This window comes from Trachurus japonicus, chromosome 15, assembly GCF_045865225.1.
Source record: "Trachurus japonicus isolate A0001 chromosome 15, Traja_1.0".
NCBI classification, from domain to species: domain Eukaryota; kingdom Metazoa; phylum Chordata; class Actinopteri; order Carangiformes; family Carangidae; genus Trachurus; species Trachurus japonicus.
The window spans coordinates 28,154,787-28,180,000 of NC_140921.1; the positions used below are offsets into that span (position 1 = coordinate 28,154,787).

The window sequence follows — 25,214 nt, forward strand, 5'->3', positions numbered from 1 at the left end:
AACTGCATTTTTTTAATGTCATGTTGCTTTTATGAGATGGGACACCTCTGAGAAGCAAAACAATGTAATGTAGAGAAAAAAGTTTTGACATTTTCCATAGCTGGAGATGTGGAAGTGTGCTATTGTTGTGGGAGGAGGATAGTGTGCTATTGTTCTATTGCATGTGTCCCCATGTCGGTGGAGATTCATTCTAACTGTGCACTGAAGGATTTTGCTGGTTTTTGCTAGTGTCAACAAATCCCAATGAAATTAGCTAATGAAAGTAATTACAGGTCTCTTTTAAAGATTAAAGGTCGACTGCCAACATTCAGTTGGATGTGTCATGGTAGTAGAGGCTAATGAAGCCTGCAGCTGCCAGCCTGTAGCTCACAGGAGGAGGCTACAGAGGTTTATCAGACTGAGCTGACCTCTGAAGACACCAGCACTTTCTCAGTCTTTTCAAGGGAAAACCAGGGAAGACCTTGATGTGTAAAGCTGCCCTTTAAATATTAACATCTTTAACATGGTTCAGTGGAGCGGAATGCAGGTGTTACTGCGTATTTAGACCAGAAGAGGCGAGAACATCAAAGTGACTGGAAATTCATTCTTTTTCAATGTTTGAAATGGTTCTGCAAGTGCTCCAACCTAGCAGACACAACCATGTCAACTGTAGTTCTAGTCACAGTGGAGAATATCTTGACTATTGCTGAGGTTTTCACATCTTTTACAATGTGTCATAGTTTATTTACAGGGTCTTATGGAAGAAAACTAGCATGTTAAACGGTGTTGCTTCACAGTTCAATGCAAATCGTTTCTGTTTTCTTCCTGCTTCTGACCATAAATGTATAATAATTGGTACATTGTTGCCAGATTTACCTTAGCAATCGCCACCCCAACCACACCCACGATACCATGACATGGGTGGCCTGATAGCTGAGTGGTTAGGGCACATACTAAGAGGACACAGAGTATTATGTTTCCAGTTTGACCGGTCATTCTCCTGCGCTGTGTCCCTGTATTTACTGGCAGTCTCTATTGTCCCATCAAATCAAAGCAAAAGAATGTCCAAAATAGATAAATAGAAATGACCCCATTGTGAATAAAGGAAGTGAAGACTGAGGTGGGTGGGTATAGCAGTCCTAGTGTTAGTAAAAAAAAAAAAAAAGTGTGTGGGGTAATGGTAATACTCTACCAGTTGGGATTTCTGTTTGCTTTATAGGTCTTTTTAATAAAGTTAGCAAAAAATCAAGCAGTTTAAATAAAACCTTGGGTATTTCCTATTTCCTCTGTGTCCCAATGTGCCCTAAGTGTCAGCATCATCTTTGATGAAGTATCCAGAGTGGATTCTCACTCTCGCCACTTCTTGGTCTGAATATTCAGAATTGGGGGATTCACAAACAGACAGATAATCCTAGATGCAGGGTGTGGTGCAGGGAGCCACCACATGATGCTCAGCAGTCGGAGAACTGAAGACTAACACGACCGTCCTTCCTGGATCACCACCAATGAAACGTCTGAGATTCTTTTGTGCAGTGGTGTCGTCTGTGTGAACACCTCCGTGATTGGTTATGATCTTTTTATGGCGCTTTCTGACATTAAGAAAAATAATGCTAGCTTTATTAAATGTGAACTGTGCTCATACTAAAAAAAAAAGAAAAAAAGAAACTCAGGTTGTACTTACCCACATCCTCTTGAGCTTTCAGCTGCACCTCACAGACTTCTTCAGCGGATGAAGTTTGTTCAGTGCTCATTTGTTGTCAATTTTTGTGTGTGTTTTTTTTTTTTTTTTAACCCCACTTTGGAGCAAGATATGTTCGGACATACACATTAATTTAGTGTACATAGACCTAAGTATACATTCAGTGTTATCACATACTGTACATACTTGAGGAATTTGAATTAAAGTATAAATACCCATCAGTCGATTTCAGTTTTAAATATAGGCTTGTATTTGTTCATGTAAATAAACCTTTACCTCAGACTGAGTGTTGTTCCAGTGGTAGTCTCGTGACATGATCAGTGTGGATGTAACTGAAGGTTCGTCTTGTTTTGATGTTCTCTGGTGAAGTGACTCTTGTTTACATTTGCATCACAAATTGTGCCTTTAAACTTCTTCTATGTGTGTGTGTGTGTATATGTGAGGCAGAGCCAAACAGAGAGAGAGCTGATTAAATCACAACGAGAGAGACGGGAATAAATTTGAGCTTGTTTATTCAGGTTATGTACAATAAAGCTTCATCACATGAGCCTTCTTGAAAACTGTACTACATCCCTCACATACACGGAAAAAAAAGATAAACAAACACCACCTTGACCTGCTGAAAGCTGGAGGTGGGTAAGTCATATTTCAAGTGCAGTTTCAAAGGTTAGAGGAGGGGGGCCGAGGGGGGAGGGGCGGCAGAAGCGTGTGATTATGAGTTCTGTGGAAGAGCACATTGTAACAACAACAACAGCAGCAGCAACGAAAGCAGAGCGTTTACAGAGTCGACTCGTCACTGGTCTCCTAAACCTCAGCTCAGACAGATGGTCACACACACACACACACACATACACACGACACAATTTAGAAAGAAAAGAAGAGGAAGTCACGGACACAGGGATTCAATGCTGATTATCACTTTCATTTCCTACAAAAATATTGCACAAAATATCTGAATATTCAGTGACTGAGAGAGAGATTGACGAGTACAGTAGCCAGTAAGCTAATATCTACATGAGCAACGGATCTACTGTTCTGAAAGGAGCGAGGACCGAGCCTCTGCCTTCCATAAAAGCCGATTCATGCCGTACACGGGGGCTCACGTGACCTGACCTGTGTCTTGACCCAAAATTTGAGACCACACTGTCCACACAAGCAGCACGCTGACTGTGGATACTTGTTTTGTTGGTAATGGATTCTGTCTTTTGCCCTTTTCTTTTGAAGCCATCACACACACTTCTTTTAGTTCAGTCAGCTGGCCACGCCCACCCCAGGTCATCAGGGCTCTTATCCATTAACGAAAAACCTACCTATTGTGATGCTGCTGTGATAAAGACAGATTTTATTTTATTTTTTTAATCCCTTCTTGCTGTGTTGGAGCTTCTTCTTGGATCGTGTGATTTTCCTAATGCGTCTCCGGAGGAGGCAGCTTACTAACAATAGTGATCCTGGCACATGGTCGGCCTGTACGCCTGTTTGAATGTCCTAATTCTGATGCACTGACACCAATACCTGCTGGCTGCTGCTGATATTTTTAGAAAAGCTATCAAACTCTACCTCACTGAATATCCACAATCACATTCGAGCATTTGCCTGCTAAGAAACATGAGATGTGGCACTGATTGCAAAACAGCCTTCTGAATAAAGAAAGAAAAGGACATCATCAGAACAGGTTTAGGCTGTCCTTCAGTTTTAGGATTGATTTTTTTTTCTCCTTCTGACACACAAGAGCGAGATTTTCCCTCTTCACACACACACATAAGCTCTCTGAGGGTGTGGAGGAGAGACGCACTGTAGCAGGGTGGAACAGGAAGTGGACGGTTGTATATACACATAACAATTCATTCATTCGTATGGGCATGAAAACAAGTCATGAAGGCACACACATAAACACACACACACACACATTAGTCAGAAATCAATCAGAAAATGTCAATCATGTGCCTTTATAACGTTTCACCTGTGACTAGTTATGTGCCTAAGTTTAGGTACTTTCGTTAAATTAGGGCTGTTCTCTACAAAACGTTAATTGGCAAGACAAAACAAAACAAAGAAATATATTATATATATAAAAAAAAAGGAAAAAGATACAGACAGATGTTTGGCTTCACTAACACAGACAAAATAAACCAAAAAAGGAAAAAAAAGAAGCAAACTGTAGATGAGGTTCCACTAATTATTTTGCAGTTGCTAAAATCCCAAAGAGCTTAGCAGGTAAGGAAAGTCACTTCTACAATCCAAAGATATCACAGTAAAAAAAAGAAAAAAATCTCAGAAGAAAAGGTACATGACTGCTGCAGGGTCCTCGGATGTCTAAACCTGCTCTTCCTTCATAGTGTTCACAAGAAAGCAAAATGTTCAACGTTGTCCTCGATGATTCAGTTCACCACAGGGAAAGTGCACATTTTCTCAAGTCCTTAAGTCGTAGCAGTTACAGACAAGATGGAGAACTGAACCGAATGCTTACAATGAGCTGTTGAAGCCACAGAAAAACAAAAGTGGAGGGTAAACGTGCAGCACTACTGAGGGGAGGTAACAGTGTAGCTATTGAGCTTCCCTTTAAAAAACTCAGAAACGCATGGAAAAGCATGGAAAGGGCATCACACTGTGCAAATCAAAACATCATTGACGGGTTCACCATGAATCTGTAGGAAGGACAGTCCTTCAACCGACCTGTGTTCACCTCACAATCAAGTGAAGCCACACATCCCCATTAATAAACACCATCCCCATCCTTATCTAAACTGGACACAGTTCTGTAGTCCAGAACATGATCCTCTTCCTTTCCTCCTATTCAGTGGAGCGCCTCCACACAGATCTGCTCCTCAGTAATGTCGTCCAGCAGCTGCACCTCCACGGGGCTGCAGATGTCACTGTCATAGACCTCTGCCCCCATCAGCGCCTCCTCCTCCAGACCTTCTCCTTTTCCTTTGAAGCCTTGCTGTTCCGAAGGGGAGGTGCTCTCTACGGACTCCAGGTCCTCGATGCCCGCCCGGTAGTGGATCATTAGCAAGGTGAGGGCCTGCAGTCTCTCCCCGGACTTGGCCAGGGCCGTGCTGATTAGGGCCTTGCGCCGGGCGTCCGTGGCCTCCCTCTCCTCCAGCAGAAGGGCGTTGTTGTGCTCCAGCTCCTGGTCGATCTCCTGCTGCAGCTTGTCCAGCATCAGCTCCAGCTTCTGGGAGCGCTCGTCGGTGGGCAGCCCCCGGTACAGGTCGCGTCCGATCTCCTTCACGGCGATGAACACGCTGTCGTCTAACCCGCCTTCTTTGCGTACGAGTTTGCTGCTGCCGCCGCCGCCGCCGGGGTGTTTGGAGGGGCTGGCGCCACTGGTGTAGGTCTCGGTGTCGCTGCTCTCGTTGTCGGAAGTGTTGGGCGTATGCTTGGGCGAGGGCTCCACCGCTCCGGGAACCACGTCGGCCACCTGCTCCACCAGCCGAGTCTTGGGCACCTGGCGGAGGTTGAGCAGGCGGGAGCTGGTGTTGATGATGTGGCGCGTCAGGCCGGTGGTGGCCCGGTTGATAGTGGATTTGGCTTCGGGGTCCGCTCCACGACGCTCGGTGGCCGCCACGCAGAAGGGGTTTTCAGAGAGGCACTTGTCCTGGCACTTCTTGTGGCAAACGTAGGCGCAGACCATACACTGAGAGGCCGCCTTAGTCCAGACCTTCTTCTTGCAGTACTCGCACCAGGTGGGGTTCTGGAACTGGGTGTCCTGGAAATTGTGACGGACCTCGGCCAACTGCATGGTGCTGTAGGCCAAGTCGTCGCGTGGCGCCGAGGGGACGTGCTCCCGCTCCCTCTCCTTTAGATCGTCGTCGTGAAGGCTCCCCTCTCGCTCTCTTTCCACCTGCCCCCCAGGATACTCAAAGTCCCCTTCGGCTAAGTAGCAGAAGTTCAGGGAGATGTCTCCGTAGCAGAGCTTCTCGTTGAAGCCCTTGTGGGTGCTGAGGCTTCGCAGTGCGGTGCGGCTGACGTTGGCTCTGGGCTCGGGAGGCCCCAACCTAAAGGTGCTCTGGTATTCTGTTGAAGATGTGGCCATACATTCTAGTGCTATGTGCTCCAGCTGGAGGCTGACATGACCCAGGCACAGCAAACTACCCAGCTTAAAGGGATCTTTGCACCACAGGGCCACGTTAAGGTACTTGTGGTTGCTGTCGACCTCAAACGCCATGGAGGCTTTGGACCAGCGTGCCGTCTGGTTACGAAACTGGGTTTCCGGGGACTCCCAGATGGAGTGGTCCTCCAGACTGTCCCTTGTGCTGCACGAGCTCTCTGAAGCTTTGTCCTTCGCTTGATCGGCTTTGCTGCCGCCGGTCGCGGTGGGGGGGACCGGCGGCTCGTCACCGGACTCCGCTGGCCTTGTGCACTGCTTCGCCTCGGCCTGTTTGACGCAGGTCTTGTCGGTAGCGGCCTTGTCCTCGGTGGCTCCAGAGTGAGTCACTTTTTCCGGAGATTTTTCGGGAGCACTGACGGTGGTCGTCACGACGGGTGCGACAGCAGCAGCAGTAGTTGTGACAGAGTCAACACCTTCCAAAAGACTGGTCTCCGAGGAGGCCGATGTCAACCTTATCTGAGGTCTTGGCGGCACTGGGGGGCGAGAGGGCGGAGGTGGGGGAGGAAGGGTGGGACGCTGCAGACCCTCCCCTTGTTCACTACTGGTCTTATGCGGTGAGGGCTTTGGTGATTCTTTGGGCTGAGGCTTTAGTGGTGACTGGAGACCCACCAGGTTTAACTTGCGGTTGAGAATGGGCGATATGGTACCGAGGGGCTTGGAGGCCAAGGTGGCCACAGTCCTTTTGGGGCTTTGGTTTACTGTGAGTAAGAATTCCTCCTTAGTGTCACTGGTATTTGTGGTGTTGTTGTTGGGGCCACCTGGCTGGCCTGGTTTGTCCACAATCAACTCTTCAAACTCAGAGTCCATGTCTTTGCTGTCGGACATGTCAGACAGGGTGGTGATGGGGGCCGGATCCTCCTCGTAACCACTCGGTTGGGGAATGAAACCTGTTTCTTCGAGCTGCCCAAACCCTTCTTGTAGAGTTCCCAAGGTTCCCAAAGAGGAAGTCTGGTGACGTACTGGTCTCTCATACAGCACCACCACCCTGTCTCCAGCCTGCTTCAGCAGTTTGGGCACTTGAACTGAGGATGTCACTTTGACACCTGTCGACATAAACAACAACAGGAAAATAGGTTTTCAGTCAATAGTGCATGGAATGGAATCACAGTTTCGCAAAACATTTAGAACCCAATTAACAATAGAGATTATACATCGTGACCGATTATTAACGTCAGACCTCCAATGGCGATGAGGCGATCACCCCTCTGCAGATCTGCCAAGGCCGCTGGGGAGTTGGGCGTGACTGTCTCGATGCTGACGTGGACAGCGTCGCCCTCAGTGGCAGGAACATGCCTGAAGGTCATCCCCACGCTGCCACACGGCCCCTTGATGACCTCCGTCTGACACACAAGAGAGGATGGAGCCATGAACACAAACGCTGATTTAAAGGATCTGCCTTATGTACTGGTTCTGTTGTAAGTGAGCTTCATCGATGAAGAACAGTAAGAATGTTATTTCCTTGGCAGCACAACACTGCAAATTGTCTTTTCACCACACTTTTTGAACTAAAATCTTTCTAAATGTATGAATAATTTGATTTTTCCTAAATATTAGGATGTGAGAGGAGAGAATGTCATGTCAAAAAACACTTTTTTTTCATGAGTGGAAAAATGTTATTGGTAAAAAAAAAATTAAAAAAGGGAGGGGGGTGATTGTATGATTTGTTTTTGTGGTACTGTGCCTACTGTATTTACTGTGTTTTTCGTTACAAGTATCTGAATAAAACTGCACTTATTCATAAATATCGTTGAGTGGAAGCTGCTCTGTCATTATTTTTTATGTTTTTTTAATATATGGTTTATAATTCATCAATATAAATATATTTATGAGATTTGGTGCTATTTAAAATTCACAATTTTCAGAAAACACAAGGTTCATCAGCGGTAAAATTATTAAATAAAAAATCATTATGAAAAATACCACTGTACTTTATGATTACCAATAATGCCATGTATCCCTTATAAACACCATGCGTCTGGTGAGTGGCACTTTATGGACATTAACTTTAGAATATAGTGGCAAAGTTATTTTTGATAAACCACCAGTATGTTAGGCTAACTGTTGTATAGATTTCTGCATCTAGGTTTGTCTAACAGAGACGGTACATTTCTTTAATCCAGATGCAAAACAATCATAATAAACTGTAAGATGACAAATGTTGCATCAGTGACATCTGCCCCCAGCACTTCTATGAGAGACTTGAACTGAAAGTGGCAATTCTGTGGGAGAGGACAGAGCTGCAATTAAACTTCCACCCCCGACTGCCTTAATAACAGCTACTGCACGCTGTCACAGATTCCACAACACACCTGTTGCGATGCGGAGGTGGCCTGCTTCATGCCTGACAGGTCATCCGTCAAATGACAGCGCCTGTACAGTATCAATTGGCATCTCCTATGCCGATGATCAGGAGTGGATGTAAATCCATGCAATTTGGCCTGTGATTGGTGGAGGCTATCGGCTTACCGACGATGTATGGTGTGATCTTTCTAGGTGCAGGTAAACAGCTAAATGAGGCAGAGGAGGAGGAGGAGAGGAAGGACAACACGGTGCAAGTGTCCTGGCTTAAAAGGCAGAAACGGAGGGACGACATGATGTGGGGAGACAGAGACGAATGACTGTAATTTCCCCTGCTGTCATTTGTTAGGGTTTTGGTGGAAGGCAGTGATCGAGTTAGGGCTGGCCTCCAATAAACATGATCTACACGAGCTGGAGAGCTCTGATGATAAGTGATAACTGTCCGACGCTGCTGCGTTTCTGTGTAACCTCCACCGCTCCGTTTATGAGCCAGTTCCATTCACAAAACTCTTATCAAAGAGCAAATATCATCCGATCACCATCTCCGAGGCAGCTGTCCAGAGTCACAGGATTTTCCTAAATAATTATCAAACTGAGTCATGTGCCATGCAAATAAAGAAGAAACCCAGTCACAGAGATGGTGGCTATCAAGTGTACATTTCATCTGCAGATTCATTCTGATGAAAGCATTATGTTTGTAAAGGTAAGTGAGGTTTACTTACACACACAAGACAAGCAATTAGAGAAAATAGGGATGTCACAATTACTTGTTTTCACAATTAATCGCGGTATTAAATGCCACAATTATTTAATCGCAAAGGTTTTAATACCATCACTTTCCAAAAAAGATTAAGTTGGAACCATGTCGGCAGATCAGCGCAACTATCACGGAATGTAAACAAAGTTAAGCAACATTATGAACGATATGAAGGTAAATACACAGTCACTGGGTTAAATTATTTTAATGTCAATTTATATAACATAACACTGAACTGGTAGGAATTCAAACGTTGGTGCCTCGTTTTTTAAACTTCAAACATTTCCTCTGAAGGATTAATAATTGGTCCTATATTAATAGATAGCCTACTTTAAATTATTTATTTACTTAATTGGTAATGCAATTATATTTTGACTATAACAACTATAATTTGACGATTTGTCCCTGTTAAAAGGGTTTTCTATGGAATTTTTCCTCAGTGGATGAGAGGGTCTAAGGACAGAGGATGTTGTTATGATGCCATGTAAAGCCCTTTGAGACAAACTGTTTGTAAAAATGGGCTATACAAATAAAATTGTCTTGCCTTGCACACATTCATAGTGTTGTTAATCGTGATAATCGTGATAATTTCTCTGTCAATAATTGTAATCGTGACATCCCAACGAATAATATAAAAGTTGCATGATATCGCTCATATGTGCAGACAACCAGTCTGTCCATATCAGAAGCTCTGAGGAAAGGACTCGGCATTTTAAGGACCTGTGAATAGTCTTTTCTTACTCAAAGCTTCTGCTTTACCATTTGAGGTGTGTGTGTGTGTGTGTGTGTGTGTGTGTGTGTGTGTGTGTGTGTGTGTGTGTGTGTGTGTGTGTGTGTGTGTGTGTGTGTGTGTGTGTGTGTGTGTGTTTGTTGGTCTCGAGGGTTAACTGAATCTGGCCATGCTACAGCTCTTCCATGAAGACTCTAACAACATTTGAAAGGAAACAGCCACAGAGCTGCTGTAGGGAGAGTATGGAGACTAAAGACCCGTTGAGCTTCACAGCACACACTGACTGTGGCCAATGTTTTCAATGTGCCTGTGTATAACAACAGGGGGAAATCACTGCAACAGCACATGTATGTGGAATTAGCAACTGATAATCCAGTCCATGTCATAGGGCTTTCAGCACTGACCCCAGATCTGATCAGTATGGACTGTTCAGTTACGGTCAGTATGGTCACAAGTTTTTTGATACAGTTAATATAGCTAATCAGAAATAATGAAAATAGTAAAACATCTGATAATAAATCATCGTTGCTACATTGTCAGCTTGTAAATGTGTTCTATTTTCACCTATTCAAGAGCAAGGACGACCATCTAAATACAGTCGATGAGTACAAAAATTCTCAATTATTTCAATTTTTTTTAAGCTCAAATGAGAAACTATAAACATATAAACATGCTCTTTCAGGACAGTGGTATTTTGCCCTAACATCTCATTGGAGCAGCTCTGTAGCTGTGTGTATACAGCTGCACCGTGTGGTCATTGAGCCTGCAACAGATTTACAAAGGAGGGTAGAAGTCCATTGTTCTGAAGTGCAAATAGTGGCAATCTCCCTTTATAAACACTTACAGCACCAATGTATGCACAGTCACAGACCTTCATATGGACCTAATTACATGTCGGTGCTGGCCTACTGCTCTCAAGCAGCAGCTACTGCTCTCACATATAAACCCTGGCTGTAAACCTGTTCTCTGTAACATCTTTCAGCTTCACATTCAATTCACTGTTTTGTCCAAGCCTAGTAAAGCAAAGGCATGACTGTCACGTCCAACTCTACAAAATGACTACAATACACATGAACGTTATACATTTCAAATTTTAATTTAAACTCTTGCCATGGTTTCTATCTGTAAAATATCAATTCATCAGATTCATCGACAATAATGTTTGAGAAATTGCTCATATTTTAGAATACACACTCACATCAAGGCAAGGCAAGCGATTTTGTATAGCCCATTTTTACAACAGTTTGTCTCAAAGGGCTTTACATGGCATCATAACAACATCCTCTGTCCTTAGACCCTCACATCCACTGAGGAAAAACTCCCAGAAACCCTTTTAACGGGGAAAAATTGGAGAAACCTCAGGGTGAGCATTATAATGTGCTGATGTGCTCAAACAAATATTGTCTGATTGCATTTGTAAATTCTGATACAAACAAGTGTTTTCTATTGGTGCTGCATACCATGTCAAGCTAAGGACCTGTAGTTATATATACACTGATCAGGCATAACATTCTGAGCACTGACAGGTGAAGTGAATAACACTTCATCATAGCACCTGTTAGTGGGTGGATATATTAGGCAGCAGGTGAACATGTTGACCTCAAAGCTGATGTGTTAGAAGCAGGACGAATGGGCAGCATAAGGATCTGATCCAGTTCTACAAGGACGACTGGGTCTCTCTCATCTCTCTCATCTGTCTCATCTCTCAAGGCTGCAGCTCTTGTGGGCTGTTCCCTAGGGCTGCCTGCCCCCAAATAGTCCACCAAGCATTGGTCGACCAAAAGGTCATTAGTCGACCAAAATTTAATTGGTCAATTGGTTGCAGGAAAGAAAAAAAAACATTTGGAGCTGTGTCTTGTCAAAATTAATATGACTGAACTGTATATGAAATGCTACAGTATAGGACTTTTAATTTGAAGGGCCAAGGGTCAAAAGCGCCTTTTTCCGATGTTGTTACAGACGTTTCTGGTTTGGAGACACAATATTAGACAGATGGTCAGAATGTTATGTCTGATATGTGTACATATACACTATAACAATTTCCTTTGTGTGACAAACTTCTTGGTAATAAACCTGATTGTGATTATAAAAAGTGATGGATCCTTCCGCCACTGACCGCTCAGAGAAGTTGTTGTTCCCTGCTCCTCCAAATGCTGACTTTAATTGTTGTGTAGTGGAGCTTTCTCTTGGGGCTGAGCAGCAGGACTAACCTCATTAGAATCGACCAAGACGACCAGCAGCTCTCGCTAACTCTGTCTCTGTGCGCAAAACACAAACAGAACACAGCAACCCCCTGAAATGGCCAGATGTAAATGGAGCAATTTACCATCTATTTCAACAAATGCACCCTCACTTTTATCTGCACTGCCACAGAGAACAAATGAAAGGTTAATATGTTCAAATGGCACCTATCACTGCTTTAAAGTTCTCTCCTTTACCTCCAGGACAAAGGTCCAGACAAGTCTTTCTTTGATCCCTCCAATAAAACTCCATTGTGATAAAACTCATCCGTTACACTCTGGCATATCGTTGTCCACTCCCTACAAAAAGTGGATCAGCACACACTGCAAAGTCAATGAAAAAGATGCTCTGCTCTATGCTTTTCTACCTTCGTTTCGTCACAGATTAGTTCTGTCCTTCCTGAAAATGTCATGTTTGTTGCTGTTTCTATGCGATGTGGATACAGATTGATCAATAACAGCTAGAATAATTAGGAATTTCACAGAAAATTAAGTGGAGAAGTCCGGTGATATGTGCAGACCTTTCAACACCAATAATGACAATAATAATCTTTTATTAGATTAAATATGTATCCAAAGCCTCATATAGCTTCTTTCTCTGTGCTAGAAGTTATTGAAAGTGAGAAGCAGGTCTCAGCAGGGGGTCTACAGGGGAGGTGTAGCTAATGGAAGTGAAACATTAAATATATTGCCAAGTTATTACATCAGATTATTATATTTTAGAGAAATTGTAGTTTGGGGGAATCTTACTTTTTTTCCACTTTCCCACTGCCTGAAGCTGCATAATGATCACACATCAGTCAGTGTTGGTCATGTCCAGCATCGTCCTCCCTGTGCTGCAGGTACCACTGAGGGGTTCTGTCTCAGTCAGTAGTTAGTTTACTTTTGTTTGTGGGAAATGGAGGTGCAGTTTTCCCTTCAGACAACAGTTCACCATTAGCTCACATGAACCTGCTGAGCTTGTATGAAACAAACCATGGTGATAACCGAGGCCACAAGCCTGACACCAAAATGTGGCCAAATGCATTGGTCTCAGTGGTCTGACATCTGAAAAACCCTGTGTGACTGTGTGGTGTTTGCCATGGTGTTAACTCTGGAATGTGTTGAATGTTATTTATCTCTGAGACCTGGTTGAGAGTGGATGCAGCAGCAGCACTGTCGTTAAAGGAGAATTCCGGTAATTTTCTAAGAAACACTCTACAGCTCTAGGTCCCAGAGTGCTACCATAGGAAAAAATCTGAGAAAAATATGTGCAGACCGTACCTAGCTCTCCTCCTGCTAGCTGCGCTACACTGCAGTTAAACAGCAAAGTAATAGGGGCAGTTCTTACTTTGCTTTGGGTACTTTGCTGTTTAACTGCAGTGTAGCGCAGCTAGCTTACTTAGAAAATGACCAGAATTCTCCTTTAAGTTTTGATCCCCAGTCGTCATAAAAATCTGCGGAAGTGTGTACTCCAAGTCTTTCCTAAATTGGGAACGACTGTGAAAATACAGTGTAGTGTGTCCCCAGCTCAACCCAGTCATCTCATCATCACAGTTTGCCTCTTGTCAAAGTCACACTTGTAACGTTCCATTATTATCTCATAGTGTGGTGAATGTGCAGGTCTGAGCAGCTCGCGGCTCTGCTCCGCCGTTCTAAAAATAACTCGCACCGATAATTAAAGGTAACAAACCTACTCCTAAAACTATAGGGATTATGGCAATCGGCCAATTTGACAAAATGTTGAACTATAGTGTACTGGCCCAGTCTGTGTTATACTGGGCTCTATCAGAGCAGTGGTCAGGATGTGCACACAGCGAGGCGGCTCACTTCAACCTGGTCTGAAACCCTGATGGACGGCTCGGATGGAGCAGCATCTTGGGTTGCTTGGATGAACATCCCTCTGTTCTCCAGCACGTCAGGGGGAGGGTGCATGTGAGATGGAGAGGTGGGGGTTGAACAAATCCTTTTCCCTGTCACTGCTCTGCTTGGTAATTTAATCTAATACCACATGTCAGATCGATTTGTGTATGGTTATAGGGTACAAGTCGCTGCGAGGCAAGTGCGCCGCAATTCCCTGCCACATTCAATTAGTAGCCCCGGTGGTGATGGGGGAGGATAGGGCTAAGGGGTGGTGTGCATGGCCGGTGGCTGCCTGGGTGTTTACGTGGGCACTTATTACGCTGGTTAACAGTGACGCATATGGTGTAGTACATATTCTCAGACACAATATCAGAGACAAGTGTTGAGTTACAGTTTAAAAACTGTGTTGGAGCATTTCCATTATCTCTTATTGTGGAACTGATCCACTCCACGGCAGAGTGGTCATCCACATGTTTCCATGGAGCTTTACTGAACCAGTCTGATCCTGGAGGGGGTCAGCTCAACCCGTCAGTACCTCTCCAACAGATCACTGCTGCATCCAAGGAGACCAACAAACAACACCATGTAAACTGTACATCAGGAGGATTTCAAACGATACGATAATTCATATTAGCCAAATAACACAATAAAATAAATTTGCAATACTATTATTATGTTATATAAAATAAGCATGAAGTAGACTTAAGTGTTAAACAGTGTGTTCTACAAATGTGTTCTGACAGACCCCATACCGATTACATGGCTTCACTGTGTCATTGACAAATATTCTAATCAATATCCTACAAGGAAGTCAACTCCAGTAGGTAAATAAAATACTTGTTGCATTTGTAAAATGCCATGATTTACAGCTGACAGCTCAGCTTTCAGTTTTCTTCTGCGGTAAAAGATGACCTGATGTATTTCTACCATCAGCAGCTTCCTGGTTAGAGCTCACAGCACAGGAAATGACAGGACAAAACAGTTTAGAGCTTCGCAGTAGTCCTTCTTTCTATCGTTTGGTTTCATTTTAACTAGATGCTTGTTAACTGGCTGCCTGGCGATGATGAGACATGTAATATACTGGATGTAGCCTGGAGCTGAAAAACATGTTTAAAAAGTCACTCTTTTGTAAAGAATGTTTAAAAAAAAATTATGACAATGTGATTTTTAATTGGGTCTTGTACGTGTTCCTTTACATCTAGAGAATCTGAACCGCGCCAGGACAACACAATGCTTCATTTTCTGTCTGTATCATCACATTTGACTCTCGCCAAAACTTGTGCTTGTTTGCCACTCAACCTCATATCACCATCTAAATAAAGAGAGAAGGATGGACACACAATCTGAGAATAATATTCCTGTGGCTCTCTTTATGCTTATTGCAATTTCAATAATATTTTATTTAATTGTTTCAGTCCTTGTTAAAGAGGATGAACACTAACCTAGCCCTGGATCTCCAGTCGGGATGAAGACATTTGTGAACATAAACAGATGTGAGTTGTAAACATCATCATTATGATCTGACATTTTTCACATCCACTGACCAGTTTCACCTGCTCCTAATACAGAGACTACAATCAGGTCACCAACACAGAATAATCTGCAGATATCAATGAGTCAATGGCACGCACACACACACACACACACACACACCTCTCGGTGTAATGATGTTGTGGGAGCGTGGATGGATGGAGAGTTTATCCGTGGACGTCTGTGCTTCATCACCGTGAAGTTTTGCCTCACGCTGTTTATTGTGCGGCTCGGTCTGAATTTTCAAGTTGCCTTTTTATCATAGCGAGCAGGTTTCAAACGTGCCAAGAACAAAGCAGTTGTTATGGAGACGCGGGCAAACAAAAAAGGTGCTCTGCCTAATTTGCACTTGTATCGACAGCAGCGGTGGTTCGGCCGCCCACTCGCTCCCTTTTCTGTAGACTGTCATTGTTCCGCCATTGACAGCTAATGATCTGCCGTGACTGTTACATCATCCCAGTTTATTAAATGACAACTAAATTCTAAACTAGCACCGCTGACTCGGAGAGGAGTAAGACACCATTTCCCTTGTTATCTAGTTGGCATTTGAGTGTGTCCTCTGCTTTGAAGAGCCCAGCTCGTCTGTCAGACAAACACTGAGCCTATCTGCACCTCCTCCTCCTCCTCCTCTGCCCAGCACCTGTTGCAGATGCTGGGATTACCACAGTGTCATTTTGCCCACCACAAAACGTTTACTTATCATTCATTTAAAGGGATACACCAACATTTTTTTTTCGTGTCTTGCCTCACTCCCGAGTCCATGACAAGCAGATAGACACCATCCTTTCGACTGTGCGTGCAGTAACAAGGGAGATACAGGCAGAGCTGGCGCACCGCTAATTAGCTTAGCTCAAACGCTGGAAGTGCATAGGTAGTGTTAGCCTGCCTCCTACCCGAGCCAAAATCAGCAATCAGAAGCTGATTTCATTTTAGCTCTAAACTCTTTAAATATATCACTTTATCGACATTTCAAACATTTTTAGGCGAGAAAGTAGCCGTTTAGATCAGCAGTGTGCCGTTAATTTGTCTAAATACCAGCTGTTTACAATTTTGTTCAGACGAATTCGGCGCTACTCAAGCTAGCTGTTGTGACCAACGCACTTCTGGTTACTTTCACAAAATAAAATACCCATTGTCCTTTACATACAGAAAACCATTTGTGCTTTTACTTTGAAATAGGAAGCTAACCTACCCTCGATGTAGCTAGCTTGAACCAAAATAAACCGTCTTTGCTTGAACCCTCCGTTTTGACCGATCTCGTCCCGTTACCGGCATTTGACCGCTCAAGATGCCTTACCGGAGAGTTTTGTCAGCTCTGAGACGAAGATCGGCCCACCGGTTTCTGTTTAGAGTTGCTGAAGAGTTTCTCTGATGACTTTAGGTGAAGGCAGGCTAACACCAGGGTTTCCCCCAGTGTATTATAAGCCTGGCGGCCCGCCAGGCCTTCCTTGCCCCCCCGCCAGGCTAAGCATCGTTTATTAATTTTTTTAATCAGTTTTGATACTCCATAAACACGTGATCAGGTGTGTCTTTTTCATCACCTGACAACGTCACAACTTCGTCGCGCATAACGGGACACGTCACGGACATCATGCTCATCAGCCCGCTGCTTCACCAGCTGACCGAGAGGAACGCACCGAGTCCAAACGTTAACGTGAGCGGAGCCGCAGCTCCAGAGGCTCAATCAGCTGGACAGCTGCTGCAGCTGTTAGCTGTTAGCTGTTAGCTGTTAGCTGTTAGCACGTCGTCCCCTGCCATAGATATCCCCTGCAGCGTCAGAGCTCCAGACTCCTGTGAGCCGCGGGGCTTTGACCTGATGTGAAAATGATCCATTGTTTCATTTTTCAGCTCGTAACGTTTGCGATCACACACGTTGTCTTCTCTGGTCTAAACAGTAGATCCGTGAGTGTCACGTTTCCATGACGACTGACCGGAAAAAGAGCGTGGTACAGTCATGGATGTATTATACAGTACGTCATGTGTAGCCTCTGTAACGTGACTCCAGATACAAAAAATCTCGGAGAAAAGAAAAAAAAATCTGAGAAATAACGCTACACTTCAACAATGGAGACACCAGGCAGTAGTTTTTTAGTTTTTAATGCAAAGAGTTGATGTTATTTATTTAAATAGTTTTTTAGGCTATGATTTGTGGTTGATTGAATAGTAGGCTATTTCAAGAGTGCCTTTCTGTAAGACTCTGCTATAGGTGTTTAAATATGTTACATAAATGTCTTATAATAACAAATGTTTATGATAAATTATAATATTTTCAAATTTCCAGTCAACTTTTAACATTGATCTTAAGGCCTTATGGAATCACGCCTTCTAAATGCTACTGCTCCATTAATGAATCTGTTACCTACAGGGCCCTGCCATCAGTCAATGGTCAGGGTCAGGCCCCTGTCACAGAAAAACACGCTTGGGCACCGGTGGCCCGCCGATGGGCCGCCGGTGCCACCCTACCACCGGGCTTAACACGTTTTCTGGGGGAAACCCTGCTAACACTACCTATGCACTTCCAGCGTTTGAGCTAAGCTAAATAGCGGTGCGCCAGCTCTGCCTGTATCTCCCTTGTTACTGCACGCACAGTCGAAAGGATGGTGTCTATAGACACAGACGGCAAGCAAGGAAACGTCACTTCCGGTTAGGGCTGTGGGGGAAAACAAACCGTTTTCCCCATACACACTCATGCAAAAAGGCGGCATTTTAAACCTTTGTCAAACGCTTGTTCGCCGTCCTGTCTTAGTTTTAATCACATGTATGTGCTGACAAAGAGCTATATATTAGAAAACTCATCACGATCTGGGTCGATTGCTGTCCGTACATCTTAAAATATAAAGTTTTCACAGCCATAGCCTACACCGAGTCAGCAGGGTCGGCAACCTTCACTTCCGGTCAGAGCGTTACACGTTTGGAGAAGATGAGCGAAGTTCCGATATAAAAGTTCAGGTTGTGGTTTTTGAATTTATTTGCGGTGCAAAATAATACACAATAACTCAGGCAGTGTCTACGAGTGTCTAGAGCCGGCCGGCGGCGACTAAGAGAGCGTCAGATCCGTGGGGGAAGACAAATATGACTGACTGTGAAATACCTAATATTTTTAAATGTACGGACAACAATCGACCCAGATCGTGATGAGTTTCTAAAAATATAGCTCTCTGTCAGCATATACATGTGATTAAAACTAAGACAGGACGGCGAAAAAGCCTTTGACAAAGGTTTAAAATGCCGCGTTTTTGCATGAGTGTGTATGGGGGACACGGTTTGTTTTCCCCCACAGCGCTAACCGGAAGTGACGTTTCCTTGCTTGCCGTCTGTGTCTATCTGCTTGTCATGGACTCGGGAGTGAGGCAAGACACGAAAAAAAAATGTTGGCATATTTCTTTAACATTTCCACAGTGACTCACCTGACTCCGGCCGACAGGTAAACAGGATGCAGGTCATCCGCATCCTGTCTGTGCCGGCCCTTTGAACTCCCATTCAACAAAACGACTATTTGAAATTCTCTCTAAAAACTCTCATTTGCAGTGAGTCTGGGAGGAAGAGTTCGACAAAAATAAACGTCTTTATTTGATTTGGCTTTGTTGCTGCACAATACATCCTGTGTAATGTGATTTTTGTTGAGGAGAAGTAGAAACGGCAAATATACCCAGTGGTTCCCATCACTCTAAATAAGACTGACACAGCAGAAGGAAAACAGACAAGTCTTTGTAACGTCAGTGTCGGATCCTACTGGAGGGACAAAAAAAAAGGACGTTTAGAGTAATTCTATCAATCAATAGTCTGGATCATCTCAGAGATCACGGGGAGTTCTAAAACTGATGTGAACTTGTGGCTCACATTGCTGAGTGTTGTGTGAGGAACAGACGAGGAGACCTTTGTTGTCACCTTCTTAGGAAATATTAGCTATTGAGCTGCTGAGCTGTGCATTTTGATGAGCATCTATTGACATAAGCATCATGGATTTAGTTGAGAATTCTTCTTCATAAGGTCTATGTGTATTATCAAACTATGTTTAGGTTTATGATAGTGTCATAAAATTATCAGAAAAACACAGTTAAATCGTTAATCGCAACTACATGGTTACCCATGATGAAGGAAATTAGCTGTACCAGACCGTTGTTAGGTGTGATTTAAGGGATATAAATTAGATACTTTGTTAAAAGAAACAAAAGTAAAAGAAAAAATGTACAGAGAGAAGTTTAATCCTCAATCAGTTTAAATAACGTTTTAAATTAGTTTCTATAAGGTAAGATTTATTTTTAGGTAAATATATCAGAGAGACTCGGGCTTTCTTTATTTGTCATTGCACAAAAAACACAAAAGTGATTAATGGCAATGAAATGAATTTGTACACAACCAAGAATTAGATCATTTTAATGCAACATCTATAAAAACAGAGACTAATTCAGGCAGCATACTGTGTATTTTGATCCAGGCACATGGAATCTGACCTCTTCACTCATCTAGTTCCTCTGGCTTTGATCTGGCTAACTCCAAATCAGCGGCTCCATTATTTGGAGCACCGGTCATGTCTTTTCTAATGAGAGGCCATGCCTATGGGATCTCAAAAAGACAATGAAAATGAAAATAGCAACCAATCTGTAATATGGCTGTCGCTCTGCGTGTCATGCACATGGAGGCCTGTGTATTGAGTTTCCTCTGAAGTGAATTGATCAGTGGGAGCGGCGATTAGAGACAAACAGCTTGTAGGACCGACCTCTCATGCCTTTAATCTGCTGTTGGTGGCGCACCCAGCTGTTGTCAAACTGAATTAGAGCGGGCCATTGAATTGGCACAGCCAGGCACAAATGGATGACGAATGCGTCACTCACCCGAAGTCAATGTATGTGTTGAGAAATGACAGCGGTGATAGGCTCCCTGAGCTATATATATATATATGCTTATTTATCACAAGTCATATCGTCATCGCAATATTGAACAGTGTCATCGCACATTTTGCTCATATCCTGCAGCCTACTCAAGACTGATGCACTAGGCAGATTGAACTATTCTATTTAATGAAAAGCAGGCTCATGGTTTTTTTTTTGTATATGGAAAGTTAATAAAAACTTAGGTCTTTGTAAAGGCACCAGTGTCAACACACAGCCTGAGTTTTTAATGAATATTTGTTAATTTGTCCATCAACACTGTTTCAGTTGATTCCACCAAACCTTTTCTACATGTTGCTATGAGGTGATGCATGCGTGATATGCATATATTACTTTACCCATATTTTCCACATGGAAAGTAAAACTGTGGCGGTTCTGGGGCTTCCAGCATTAGATGACTCATTGTTATAAGGTGCGTGTGTGTGTGTATGTGTGTGTGTCATGAACCAACTGTCTTTCATCAGGTGTCCAGGGCTGAATAAAGACACAAAGACACCCTGAGTGGAACATCAAACAATAACTGAGAGGGGGAGGGGTGTGTGCATGTGTATCAGTTTGTTGGGGGTGGATCAGTCCCTGTTCTCCCTCTCCAAGCACGAATAGTGTGTGCGTGTGTGTGTGTGTGTGTGTGTGTGTCTGTGTGTGTGGTTATTGACTGCAGTACAAGAGGCTAAGAAATAGACTGTGGAGGAACAAGAGCAGAAAGCACCATGTTTGCTGAGATCTTGGATGACAGCTGTGGACAAGACTCTCCACATGTTCATGAATGTATGACAAGAGTCTCACATAATACACCTGCAGCCAGTCCTTTACAATGACACATGTTAGAGCACTGGTGGAATACACTGTATATATACACTTGGAAACATCCCAATGTATGTTACATGCAACACACAAGTTTTATAAAACAAGTCAAACAAGAAGTGCATGTGAGCGCAAAAGGTAGCACAACACATTCCCACCTGGCCTAACGCAGACTGTTAGAGCTGATGATGCTGAGTCGAGCCCACCTTCGACCAATGACCCGTTCACACACTCATTTCCATTTCCATAAATAGCACTATCAGCACACCTTCAAGATTTCAGCCCTGCACTGGGCACTTTGACTTTCTCCTTTATCCATCTGTCACTTCTTAATGATGAACTGATTTGAAATGCAGATATGATTGAGTAGCCTATATAGTATTCTCCACTGTGTCTATCCTCCTGCCAGAACTCAAGATGTTTACTCACTCTTTCGGATCGAATCACTTGTGTCAGTAAATTAATTCAAAACACACTTTAGTTGTGTTTGTTCACTTGTTTCTTAAAGGGATGGTTCAACTTTTTGGCAAATTGGCCCATTGCCATAATCCCTAGTTTTAGGAGTATGTTCTTTTAATGTAATGTCGGTGCAAGCTGTTTTTAGATTGGCGGAGCAGAGCCGCAAGCTGCTCAGAGCTACGCCAGGGAGGCTAATGGAAATTCGTGGTTTCTTGGTAAATTCATGCAAAACTGCTGATTCCGTTCCAGCCAGGAGCAGTTTTTCGGTAAGCAGTCTCTCAAAAACAACTCTGTCTCGTAACGTTCTGTTATTATCTCATAGTGTGGTGAATGTGCAGGTCACAACTTGTCCACCAGAGCGTTTTGGAGTTGTTGGATTGTGTATTTGATGAGTTTGATGAGAAAAACCAAGAAATCTCATTAGCCTTCGTAGCGTAGCTCTGAGCAGTCGCGGCTCTGCTCCGCCGTTCTAAAAATAGCTTGCACCAACAATTGAAGGTAACGATAGCTACTCCTAAAACTAAAGGGATCATGGCAATGGGCCAATTTGCCAAAATGTTTAACTATCCCTTTAACACCTCTCTGACTACAACCTGCTACATCCATGCTGTTATCCAACATCGCTGACGTCTGATCATGTGATCAACGTTGACTGATCCATTATGACTCGTCACCATAGTAACAGAGGATACATAACCTTACATACAAGCTGCAACTTCAGCGTTTACTACTGAGACCAATGTGATTAAACTCTGTTTATCACACTTTATCACTCCTGACAAATGTTATCCTCATCAGAGGGCTGTGTGGACTTCCTTCCTAACAGGATATAACAACATCAGGCTGTGCTGTTGAAGCTGCCAAATTATATCACATCTTATTCAAATCTTGCAATTATTGTATACAATCCAATAATGTGTGTGCACTCAGCCATGAAGTACTGTGATACAAATACGCTTCTGCAGATAAATGGACTGTAGCAACTTTTAAACAAAATTTAACAACTGTCTCAGTCTCATTATGTGTATGAAATTCATCAGACTGAGCCTTATCCATCACATCTGATGTTTTTGAGCTGAAGGCAAATGAGCGCCTGCTATTTCGGAGCCCGAGCACATGTGCGATGAGCTGCCCGGATTTCCTCTAATCTGACCCTTAGATCGCTCGTGTCTGCTGGTGAAACACTGCTGCTTATTTCAAGTCTGGGAAAGTGGCACGTTGTCGGCCTCAGCTTCCGACGTTAAAGCTCGCCTCGCACACATCGTTTTCCTGCAGAGACAAAGCCGCTGTTACACAACAAAGATGTGAAGCTTTAGTTTGACGTGCGCACACGCTCACACACACACACACCTTCAGTCCTTCAGTCGAGCTGTCAGCAAGCATCAGCACTCAGGGCGGACGATGGAATCGAGCAGGCAGATGTGCAAACACGCCTGACGGAGTCCTCTGCCCCGACCTCAACACACCATAAATGAGTGATAAAAAAAAAACAGCAAGAGAAAAACACCCTGTTTGCAGGTGGTCCCTGTGCTGCAGATACACTGCATAACGGGAGGCAGAATCAGTCTTCATCTACGCAGTTCACATGATCAAACTGTACAATTCAGCCCAGAACAAAAAAAAACTTGCTAAATAAATGAAAAGTCTCTTTGTCCTCTGAATTTGCATGATTTGACATCTTCAGGGCTGAAACTAACATTTCTAAATAATTAGTAAATTAATATACAGTTCTGGAAAAAATTAAGAGACCACTCCACTTTTTTATATATCAACATCTCTACAAGTATGGCAGCCATTCCTCATTCTACCAAATCATATTTAACCAGGAAGATTATAAAAACCACTGCTATTACAAATTGGGAGTTACTCCACCAATGTTGATTTATGAACGCTTCCGAAGTTAAAACATTAGTGTTGTGTTGTATAAAAATGAAAATGAAATATGAAAACACTGCATCCTTTTTGTTATTTTGACCAGTTGTCATTTTCTGCAAATAAATGATATAAATGACCATATTCTTATTTCAAGGGTTAGGGTTAGGAACAATGGGCCTCATTCACCAATATCTTCTTAAGAACCTTCTTAGATTCTTTCTTAAGTTGTTCTTAAGAAGTTCCTTAAGAAAACCCTACGTCAGATTCATCAACGCGTTCGTAAGCCTCAGAATTGTTCGCAGCTGTGTTCCTACTTGATGAATGCCATCTCCTCGTAAGTTGAGGGCGTGTGCCAGGTGAGTCTAATTAACATAGGATTAGCATAGGTAACTGCCCCATCAATGCCCGTAAAAGGGCATGAGACTGCAGGGCCGTGTGCACACGAACCCACAGGCACTGAGCAGAGAAGGTGAAGAGAGAAAGAAAGTTGAAATGCGCAAATGAAAATCTGGGAGGGAGCACCAGACTCCAAACATAAAAAGAACTTAAGTAGTGAAGTGGCGCTACTGCGGCAGGAATGAAACAAAGAAACAAACAAAAGGCTTATATTTAGTTTATATTTTATATTTATATTTAGTAGTGTCAGTAGTGGATGCAGCTCTTCGGTTGTTATCAGAAATAATCATCATAATGATCATAAATATCATCATATTATCACATATGAAAAAAAAAACAGTTGTGTGTAGTGTGAACACTTACAGTAGGTGCACTGTTGCAGCCCGCAATTAGGAAAAAAAAAAATCATATCGGCAGCTGTATGCCTACATAGATTCTTAAAAAACTACCCAAACCGAACATTCGATAATCAAAATAGTTGACGATTAATTTAATAATCGATTATTGTGCCATTAATCGATTAATTGTTGCTGCTTTACTCACAATCAAACATAAAGCAGCTCAGATGGAGGACACCTTAAGAACAATGGGCCTCATTCACGAACCGTTCTTAGGAACAAATTTGTTCTTAAATCCTACTTACGAAGTTTTTACGAAGATTGTGGCATTCATGAATGTTTTCTTATCCAGAATTTGTTCTTAACTAAGAACAAAATCTACGAACAGTCAGGAGTATACTTACGCACTTTTAAGTGCTGAGACTTCTGCAAAAATAACCGATTATAGTGTTTTCTTTTGTTCTGCAGTTGTATGATATTATATGATTTGAATAAGAATTATTTTCTTATCTTTTATGATGTTTTTAATAATCATATATTAATAATAATAATTGACAAATCATTGCAGTCTCTTAAAAAACATTGTAGACACTTAATTCATATCAGTTGTTTTTTTTTTTTTTGGGGGGGGGGGCATACAGCTGCCGATATGATTTTTTTTTTCCTAATTGTGGGCTGCAACAGTGCACACTACACACAACAGTTTTTTTTTCATAGGTGATAATACGATGATATTTATGATGGCACACGTGAGAGTGTGATCTCTCTGATAACAACCCGATGAGCTGCATCCACTGCTGACTCTACTAAATACAGCCTAAATATAAATATAAAAATATAAACTAAATATAAGCCTTTTGTTTGTTTCTTAGTTTCATTCCTGCCGCAGTAGCGCCACTTCACTACTTAAGTTCTTTTTACGTTTGGAGTCTGGTGCTCCCTCCCAGATTTTCATTTGAGCATTTCAACTTTCTTTCTCACTTCACCTCCTCTGCTCAGTGCCTGTGGGGTCTGTGTGCACACGGCCCTGCAGTCTCATGCCCTTTTACGGGCATTGATGGGGCGGTTACCTATGCTAATCCTATGTTAATTAGACTCACCTGGCACACGCCCTCAACTTACGAGGAGATGGCATTCATCAAGTAGGAACACAGCTGCGAACAATTCTGAGGCTTACGAACGGGTTGATGAATCTGACGTAGGGTTTTCTTAAGGAACTTCTTAAGAACAACTTAAGAAAGAATCTAAGAAGGTTCTTAAGAAG

General features: G+C 43.0%; 1 protein-coding gene across 1 annotated transcript in view; it reads right to left on the reverse strand.

Moving 5' to 3' along the window:
* Positions 1 to 3,040: 3,040 nt before the first annotated feature.
* pdzd8 (PDZ domain containing 8) overlaps positions 3,041 to 25,214 on the reverse strand; it is a 53,437-nt gene continuing 31,263 nt past the window's right edge. Inside the window, exons 4-5 of the mRNA XM_085800863.1 lie at positions 6,967 to 7,129; positions 3,041 to 6,832 (exon numbers count right to left, since the gene is read on the reverse strand). Of these exons, the coding sequence (XP_085656989.1) occupies positions 4,473 to 6,832; positions 6,967 to 7,129 (2,523 nt within the window). The 3' untranslated portion in view covers positions 3,041 to 4,472. The remainder of the gene's footprint in view (positions 6,833 to 6,966; positions 7,130 to 25,214) is intronic.